Raw genomic sequence first — 10657 nt, forward strand, 5'->3', positions numbered from 1 at the left:
AGAATGAATGTCTTGGGCCAAGCCCTAAATAACAAAGAAAAGATTTATGAGTTTTGGGCAGAAAAATCACATACCGTGCTTTCAAATATTTGAGATGGAAATGGGCCAAGCCCAATTGGATTTCAAAACAATAACTGAAAATTGGGCTGAGTCCAGAAAAACGAAAATCCCTTTTGTTAAAAATTGTGTTGCTCTTAAAATTTAAATAAACCCTATATTTTTGTCTATGAATCAGATAATAAATGGAACTATTTTACAAATACAAGTGTTTGTAGATACAAAATATACGTAAATACAAAGTTTTTATAAGGTGTTCTAAACGTATTAAACAGACTGACCCGAGCCAAGTATGAGACCAAGCATGAACTAAATCAAATATATAAATCAAAACGATTTTTGATACATTATCCGTATACATAAAAGGAAATTACTTGCATTCGGATAGTATAAATCCGAACCTAAATACCCTATATGTAAAGGGGATATATTCAATTCTTTCCAAAAAAAATGATATGCAAATGACAGATTTTATAAATGCGGGAATAAACACTAAATAAACAGTTCAAGCAAATACTCATACATTGGAATTCGAAGGTCAACCGTATAGTACGGATCCTTAATACTAGGGTGTCTAACACCTTCCCTAGGGGATCACCAGAACTCTTACCTGAACTTTGGATTACGAAGGTTTTTTCACTATATATGAATAAACCCTTCAAAACTGGTTTTCCTATTTTCCTAAAATTTAGTGGCGACTCTTTTAAAACACAGTCCGAAAGAGCACCAACAAGTTCATAGTAGCTTTCTGAGCACTAACTCCGCCCGCGAAATGCGAACCGTAACATTGATGACTACAGACTATAAGTTCATGAGATATGAGTTGATACGTTTGATAGAAAAGCATGAACGGTTATAGCTTTGGGCTGTTGATTGTTGATTATTGATTAATGGTGTTGTTTATCTTATGAGTGATGAATAATGATATTGATTATAGCAATATGAGATTGTAGAATCATCTAGGAGCAAGAGAATGGGTTGTTGGTTGTAGAAACACCATTGATGAGAGTTGTGGAGCTTTATGCCCACCAATTATTTGATAAAATGCTTAGATGACCAAAGCATTGATATTATTGCTAATATGGAATTCCTTTGACTTGTATTTGCTATAGATTAAAGTTTAAAGGGTTGACAAACATTGTATTACGCTCAAGAACAGGAAATTAAGGTATGTAGGGCTTCTATCCACGTGAGGGAACATCATTGTTCTTCCCCAAGCCATGTTTAATTCACGAAACACATTGTCTTCTCGTAGTTTTAGAAGTATGTCTTAGTTCATGATAAACCCTAGATACATGTCAATAATTCTATATTAGCATGCTCAATTATGTGTCACGACCCAACCCCGTAGGCCGTGACTAGTACCTGATCTGGGCACCCAAACACATCTATCCAATGCTATCTCAAATGTTATCAAACGCATTCAAGTATAAAGCAGAAGCCGCCAAGGCTATATTTCAAATTTAGGTAATTTCCAGAAAATTTTTGGCAGAGTTTCCTTTGTTTTACAGACTATCCAAAATAACCCTGCGCACAGAAAATACCAACAAAGGCCACACCGGCCAACAAAGCAACATATAAACATATGCGGACCGGCCGCCGCGGCGAATGGGATCGCCCCAAACAGAACATATACACACATTCGTACAGAAAGACCCTAACCCACAAACATGTCCACAGACCTCTAAACAGACCGACAGAACCATATGACGGGACAGGGCCCCGTCGTACCCCTGAATGATATACATATATACAATAGCAGAAGTTTGCACCAAAATATAGGCTCTGGATAATAGAGCACTCCAAACTAGCAGAATAAGATCCTAAGCGGGCGGATCAGCAAACCTGTCGTTTGTACCTGCACGGCATGAAAACGCAGCCCCCGAAGAAAGGGGGTCAGTACGGAATATGTACCGAGTATGTAAAGCATGGAGTACAGAAAATAAAACCATAACTGGGCAATAGTACAGAATTAAATATATAATCCAAAATTACCGAAGTGCTATTTCCAGATCACAAATCGTGTATACAGATTTCGGATGTCACATAATGCGGGCCCGAAATATCATATTATATAAGCTGAAGTCACATGTCAGAAGAAATATGGCCCCAGAATGTTAAAATGCTTGTTTTTCAGACACGGAGCACGTATACCGATATCATAGGTCAGAAGTAGTTCAGAGGTTACAGAATGCCTGATCCACAAACATATAGTATAATGCTGACATCATATATCAGAAGAGATATAGGAAATGAATAGCTTACCAGATTATCAGAGTATTTGCTTTCAAATCATAAATGACGCATATCAGAGTCATGCATAGGGCACAGGAACGTGGTCGCCATTCCTGCCTTTGGCGCCACAACATATCATATTTCAGAAGATTTCATATCTCCGAACATCTCCGTCCCATAACACATCATATCATAACCACGGTAACCCCGGGGACATATCACACGCCGGGGAACCGGACACATCATACTTCGTAACATATACACGGTAACCGGGGACGGACATATACCACAGTACCCCGGAACCGGACACATCATACTTCGGAATTCATATATGGGACCCGGCCCCCCGACAAGGGACTCGGCGACCCATCCGCACGATACATACCGGCCCGGGATCCGGTGAAAGAGATCATAGCACATGCACGAGCAGAATAGTGAGTAACTAAATGCACATAAATCGAGACTCGATAGAATGATCGAACGTGCCATCAGAATGTTCATAGCAGGTTATTTAAACAGAATGCTTATATCAGAACATTTATGTCAAAATACTTGTGTCGAAATACTCATATCAGAATACTTATGTCCAATTACTCGTATCGGAGTTAGTATGTGAAAGTTACGGACATTTCAAAGCAAATCCATACGATAGATCAGTTCGAAGGAATCGAACGGTAGTTATAATGTACGTATACCTTTTGGATAGCACGATAGATTGTGTCGAAATAAAACCTCTGGAATTATTTTTTTGCATATCAAAATATATTATAAGACTCATCCGAATAATCAGACGTACTATCAGAACATTCGTAACAAATTACTCAAACAGAATACTTGTATCCGCATACTTATGTCGGAATGCTTATATCGAAGTACTTATATCAAAAAGGGCATTTCGAGTGTCAAATCGTAATGATGTAGTCGGACTGGATCATAGTAAGCGTATGTTGGATATCATAATGAGTTACGGGAAAATAATCCTCCTTGGGTCGTTTTCACATTCCAAAATAGTTTACAAGACTCAAGGGAATCATTAAAACAATTTTCCTTTAGTAGTTAGAAAGATAGTTGAAACGTTTCATTTTATATTATTCGAAAATAAGGCAACCGTACAACAAGAGGCAACGCCGGAATAGTGGGAAACTGATTGCAACACAAAATTTCATACTTTTACAGAGACTCAATAAAGTATTTAGAATAAGTATCCTTAGTATTTAAGACGTTTCCTTTAAAATCGCTTGAAGTCAAGTTACAAATTGCAATAAGGGTGGAATCGGAAATAGTGGGCCCACCTCGGGCCAGCCGAGGTGGCGGACACAAACTATGTGTAATAGACTTTATGGAGTCGCTTACGAGAGTTTTTAAGGTAGTCGGATTTAATTTACACAAGTTCTAGGTATTTAGAAAATTTTCCTAGCCATTTGCAACATCATTAGTTCAATTCCACTAAATGGAAAAGCGAGAAATTTAGGCGCGGATTCCGAAGAGTGGAGTGGTCCCCGAGGTCCAAATTCAAACCTAATACATCTAGGACATGCCAAGAGAAGGAAAGGTGGAGCTTTACATACCTTTCTTTCCTTTTACGCTCGCCAAACCTCAAACCTCGTTTCGTCCGAAACCTACAAATGGTCACATTTACCAAATGTTACTATAAGGCTTTTGGCATCCAATCTTGAATTAGTACTTGTCTACCGAAATTTCAGCAGCACCTCCCCTATAAATACGACACCCCGAGAATTCAACTCGGCCAAAATAATTCAACAACAACCCAACAACAACACCAACAACAACAACAATCACAATCAATTACAATATGTCACAACTAGGCTTCTTTCCAACATAATGCAATAGCTTTCATTCCGACTTCGCATTTTCAAATTAATACCAACATGATCATATTCATTACTAATCAAGATCATTACAATATAATTCGGAAGCATTTCATATCATTTATACAATATATATTCACAAGGTATACGAAATATACAAATTTTTCACCAAAGCCATAATTCATCCAAAACTTCTAATCTTTAACATACTTATTCATAACATGTTTCCATCTTCTAATTTCATCTACAACCATCCCAACTTGCACCTTAACGACTTCATTTCCATAATATCATGAAATTATACTAAGATGACCTATTCTTCTACATTCCATTTTAATGCCAACTTAAACCATTTTGCCTTCACTTACATTGCAAGGATCACAACAACACAACTAACATATTAAACAACATTAATCCATTTTCATTCCAACTTCAATGTACCACACGGCCATACCCTATATTTCCAACTTCCACCAAATTCATTCAACTTTCATTTCCAATATGAATCCCATCATCACCTCAACTAGAATACAACACAAAATTCAACACATCTTAACTACACAACCATGCACATACACGGCCACATATATACATACATACCCACTTTGCAAACTTCTATATTTCTATAGTTTCTACTCATTTCCATACACTACAACACAAACAAACCTTCATAACATAATAAAAAGGAATTGATTCTTACCTTTTTCTCCAATCTTCTTCACTTAGCTAGGGTTGGTATTTTGCACCAAAGAGTGATTCTTTCCTTCCAACAATCATACCATGTTGAAGAGGGCCTTCAAATTAGTAGTAATACATGAAGAAACAATTTTTTGAACAAGATTTGTTGGTCTTCTTTTTCTCCTCTCCTAGCCGAAATTACTCCTCTTTTGATGCTCTCCTCTTCTTTTGTTTTCTTTCTTGAAAGTTCTAATGGCTATGGTCAATATATGACTCTTAAGTCATATTAAGCACATGGAAAAATTAGTTCATATGGGCCTTGGGCCATGGCCTTGGCCGGCCACCCCTCTTGGGCCCTCTATTACAATTTTTTTTTCAAGCCCAATTACTTGTGGCTAATTTTGTAATTCCCGAAACTAATTTCCAAAGTTCCCAATTTTTCCCTTGGCCTTCCTCTACATTTCCACTTCAATACTTTTCATAAACAACATATATATTTTCTACAATCAAAATATAGCCTTATTTCTTACAAGCCAACATTATTTCAAATTTCCCGAATATGCAAAAATACGGGATATAACATTATGTTTCCGTTATTTGTATTCATGAATATCATTTCTATTACCTCTGTAATCCACGAATACTCTTGTTTTGAATTCATGGGTTCTCAATTACAAGTCATAAATCAATATTACTCTACTCCATGAATCTTACATGTGTTCATGCTTTACACAAGTTATATATCTATATACATGTAATATTATACTTACAAGTCATGTTTACAATTCATGTTTACAAGCCATGTTTACAAGTCATGCTTACCGGTCCTTTTGTAAAAATCATGGACTCAGATGTCACCATATTCATGTTCATGCATGTTTTTGGGAGTTGCACAGATTACCGAGAAGGCTCAGATATCCTGAAACTACGCATGCCAACGTAGGATAAGGATCGATCCGCCCAGTTAGGACGATTCCTTCATGTTACCGTTATGGGATTTTATTGACTGGATCTATTCATATCTCATACCCGGGCAACGTATGAGATGGCTCAGCTGGTCGGGTCAGAAGCCAGACGCCACGTAATCATATGGTGGTTTATATGTCGGTTTTACTAATGCTCTCCTACACACACACAGACACACATATCTACTTAAAAATGTTTACTCCTGTTATAACTTGATCATAGCATGTCCAGGTTTCAGTTACAGTTACAACTTTACAGTATCCAGTTATAGTTTCAGATTATTTCATGTATCCATGTTATTAATTTGAGCTGACCATTCCCTGAGCGCCCCACTTACAGCTCTTTCTTTCAATTTATTTACATACAAGTACAATTCAAATGCACTTACGTCCTTTTTGCCCGGGGCCTGCATTTTACGATGCAAGCATCGATTTACAGGACGACGGATCTGCTTACTAGGACTTCTCGTATCAACTATTGGTGAGCCCCATTTACTTTGGGGCATAGTCTTTACTTTCAGCAGTTATGCCATGTTAGACAGTCAGGTACGCTGGGCCTTGTCCGAGCACCAGTTCAATATTTCAGACTCATGTCAGAGGTTCATAGACTAGTCAGTGTGTCATGTTCAGTATTCAGTTATGAGTCATGATTAAAACAATATTTTTCAGTATTATTATGATGTCACATGTTTTATTCAGGCTATTCATGATTTAACTTATTTTCTGCATCAGTACATGTCCCATGTTAATTCAACAAGTGATGTGGTTCGCTTGGTCACATGCAGTAAGGCACTGAGTGTCGTGTTACGTCCAGACCTAAGCTCGGGGCGTGAAATTTCTGCTTCCTCGTGGTAATTTTTTCTGAGAGAGAAGAATGATATAGAGAGATGAGACTAAAACAAAAAGATCATATACTACATATATTTGACCCATATAGTTTTAGTAGGTTAGGTCAAGTGGAGTGGATTGTTAGGGAAAATAACAATGTATGCCTACTTGTGTAAAATTATTACCCGTTTTAGCCCATATTTTATTTATTACCCGAAGAGGCCTATATTTGTGTCATTGTCAAGACTAATTTCTCTCTCTCCACTTTCTCTCTCTTCCCCTCTCTAATGTCTCATTCCTAATCAGATTCAAACAGTCAGATCTGGCCCAAGTTCATCTTCATACTCATAATAAGTTAACGTCACATTCTTAATCAGATTCGAACGACAGATCTGAATGAAAAGAGAAACATCACCAGAGAAACGTTTCCCAGCCAGATCCATCGCTGGCAGGGGGAAAAAAGGAGTGACATCATCGGAGAATCTGTTTTTGTCAAATTCATCACTATTTTTCGATGAACTTTCAGATCTGAGATTTAAATTGGAAACCATATGTGGATTTATGACATCTTTCTTCTTATTCTTCTTCTTCTTGGGTGCGATGAATTTGGTACTGAAATGAAGATTTAACGGTGGATAACTGAAATGGAGATTTAATGGTGGATAACAAGTGTTTTCTAGCATAAATGTGAATAATTCATGTTTATACACACATATACAATGTAGATACATTGGTTAAACATATATATACAGGTGTCTAAATTTGTATAATTATGTATAAGTACGTATAATTATGTATAACTTTGTATAATATTATATAATTGTATATATACAACAGTATATAAGAGTGTATCTATGCTACATTTAGTTTATAATTGTGTATAAGAATGCATATGAGTTTTTTAAGCTCAAGAAAATAGTATTTTTTAACTTTTAGTGAATTTCAGAACAAATAAGTATGAAAAATAAATATAATGAAACAAAAAAGCGATCTAATTTAGGAATGAAAAAATGAAAATAAGAAAAAAATCATCAAATTACTGGTATGAGCGTAGGTGAAATGGGACAGAAAGAAACTTTGGACAGAGATGGCGAAATGTGTAGATTTGCTGAACAAATCTGAGTTTTGGGCATTTGGGCTATATTTTGTAAGGCTACAAGATTGTAATTTTTTAATTTGGCTATGTAAATATAATATACTATTCTAAGTTGTACTTTTATGAAATTTCCCCTAAATAAAATGGGTAGCTTTTCATTTTCAAAAAAAATTGGCTTAAAATAAAAATTTCATGTCAGCAAAATTCAATGGAAAAAATCATTGGATGGGTTTCTAGGTGAAATGTTAATAATCGAGTGACTTTTTGGTTATAAAACAAAGATAAGTGACTTTTTAACTCTTCGTCTATGATGCTTGTGTGATGTAAATGTTGAACGCTCAACTGTTACTACTATTTTCTTTAGATAATCAGGGCATTGGCTATTGGATAATGGGTTGGGCTTCGGGTCGCTCCATGTGGGTTGACCCGATCCGGTTAGTAGGATAATAATGAGCAGTTTCCTACAAAGAGGTTACTATTACTCTAAACGTTAACAACGTGGAATTGTGGGAACAATTTTTTCTCAGAAACCGCTTCTCCTCTTTTTGCTTTAAAAGAAACCAGAACGCTTTCTTCTTGGCAATAGAAAAAACATTTATCTGGTGTTTTTAAAAGAATACACACACAAAACAAAAAGGGCATTTAATTTTTGGATATCAGTGTTCTATTTTCTGGTGAAGTAGAATTGGCTTGGAGCAATGGTGAAGTAAAATTGGCTTGGAGCAAATCTTCAACAAAAATTCTTTGAATTTTCCGCTGTTGTTAACAGGTACACGATTCTTGTTCTTGTTACTAATTTCTATCATTAGCAAATGACAAGTGCAGTACTGAAGGTAGGCTTGTATTTTGTTGATTCTTCCTAGCTTGCCATTGAGGAAGTATTTTTTCTCTATAATGCTGAGGGGAAATAAACAACTACTACTAATATTTTAACTTATATGGTTCGAGTTACTTATGGTAAACGATCATAAAGTCTATAAAATTTAACGAAATGGACATTGAGACCACATAATTCCCTAACAATAATATTAATTAGTGATTGAGCAACAGTTGTTAATCAATAAAAATCTTAGCTCCATCCAGTGGTAGTGGACGTGAATTTTTGGATATATTTGGAGTTGTATTTTTTCTTCCATAAAACGACAATGTGATTTATCTTTCACCTATCAAATGAAAAAGAAAGACTGATACTAATAACTGGCAACGAAACCTTTATTACTATTGGTGAATTACATCTGTTTTGAGTGGATCTAGCTCGTTGGTCCGCTTCATAAACAAATTAAATAGTGGTCACTTTTAGATGACACGACACATGGCTGAATATAATTGGAACACAAGAGATAAGGAGCAATCCAAATAATCCATGTTGGGTGTGGTTATGCTTTTTCAACTAGAGATTATTAATTTTCTATATTTCCTTCCAATATGTGTGTATGAATAAACTAAACTGATAGCCTTTCTTATTTGTCAAGAGTGTGTCCTTCCAAGCTCTGATCATTCTCTCAATTAACATAGAAATGGCCACCATCAGCGCTTGCACCACAACTTCTTCAGTGGCACGTGCCGCCCTCGTGCAAAAGGGATCTGTATCCCGCCCCTCGTCTGTTCTTGGTATGTTAATTTCTAGTTTGATCTAATGAATTGTTTTCAAATACTGAATAAAACAGATCAATTGTTTTCAAACACTGAATACTTTTTCATGTTCAAACTGCCCTGTGTTCGTGTTTAACTAAATAATGTAAGCCACAAATATGATAACGTTAACAGCAGTTATACTGAAATATGCATAAATTGTAGCATTAGTTCGTCACATTAATTCTCAATCTTAAAAAGTTGAAAGCATATCGATCTAATTCGATTACTGAAAGTAAATTCGTTCCTAAGCATGTCTATCATTCATTGGTTAGGTTAGAGAACAATTTTGAGTTCACACATCATTTGGAAAGGTATTATTAGTCTTTTATGTATATAGTATTGGACAATATCACCTCATAAGTTAGCTTTTGGACATAAATTTAGTTCCAAGGTCCATGAGCATGTGTGTTCTTCTTATCAGAGACGGACCTAGAACATCAATTCATTTGAAACCTTCATTTTAACATACACCATAGTTATGCGCTAGTCAAAATATACAAAACATACACATTAATGTATATTATACGTATATTGGTGTATATAATATGTATATTATATGTATATTTATTCTTAATATACAAAATATATACATTTGTCGGCTGCTATTTTTTCAAACGGCCCAAAAACGTAGCCATCCCCTAAAAATTAGTATAACTATTGAACTTATATTTTGGAAGTACTCAGAACTTTAAACCCATCAAGTTTAAATACTGAATCTGCGTGTGCTTATTATTCAGGATTGCCATCGATGAGCAAGGTTGGAAAGGTGAGATGCTCAATGGAGGGAAAGCCAAAGGCAGAATCAAAGTTGGGAATGGGAGAATCATTGATGGCAGCAGCAGTAGCAGCAAGCATGTCAAACCCAGCAGCAATGGCTCTTGTGGATGAAAGAATGAGCACTGAAGGAACTGGGCTTCCATTTGGGCTTAGCAACAACCTTCTTGGTTGGATCCTTTTTGGTGTCTTTGGTTTGATTTGGTCTCTCTACACTGTTTACACTTCTGGCCTTGATGAGGATGAAGAATCTGGATTGTCCCTTTAAGCTTAATTAATTAGCTCCTTTAAATTGTTGTGTATTATGTGATACTATAATCAATTTAAGTACTTATTTTGATGTTGTATCTGCCGACTCTTCAATTGAAGTCTTTTGAGTATTTTTCTTTCCCCTCTTTCGACACCTCCTTCGATTTGAGATGCATTAGAAGTTACAACGCTAAACACAACTAGTGATTTGGAGAAAGAAAGATGAAGTTGTCTATACCCCGTCTAAAACAATGTAATTATTTTAACAAAAACTGTATGTGCCTAGAGAGACTTGGGAGCTGTTCACTTTT

General features: G+C 35.9%; 1 protein-coding gene across 1 annotated transcript; it reads left to right on the forward strand.

Moving 5' to 3' along the window:
* Nucleotides 1-9102: 9102 nt before the first annotated feature.
* On the forward strand, nt 9103-10444 carry LOC132610688 (photosystem II reaction center W protein, chloroplastic-like). Its single transcript, XM_060325039.1, has 2 exons — nt 9103-9299; nt 10061-10444. The coding sequence occupies exons 1-2, from the start codon at nt 9206-9208 to the stop codon at nt 10363-10365; spliced, it is 399 nt and encodes a 132-aa protein (XP_060181022.1). The 5' UTR covers nt 9103-9205; the 3' UTR covers nt 10366-10444.
* The last annotated feature ends 213 nt before the right edge of the window (nt 10445-10657 follow it).

Source organism: Lycium barbarum, chromosome 9 (assembly GCF_019175385.1).
Source record: "Lycium barbarum isolate Lr01 chromosome 9, ASM1917538v2, whole genome shotgun sequence".
Taxonomy (NCBI): domain Eukaryota; kingdom Viridiplantae; phylum Streptophyta; class Magnoliopsida; order Solanales; family Solanaceae; genus Lycium; species Lycium barbarum.

Excerpts from the sequence above, each read along its gene's own strand:
- LOC132610688 (XM_060325039.1), top strand. The coding sequence starts at position 9,206 with ATGGCCACCATCAGCGCTTGCACCACAACTTCTTCAGTGGCACGTGCC. Across the intron at positions 9,300-10,060 it reads CCGCCCCTCGTCTGTTCTTG|GATTGCCATCGATGAGCAAG; the intron begins GTATGTTAATTT and ends CTTATTATTCAG.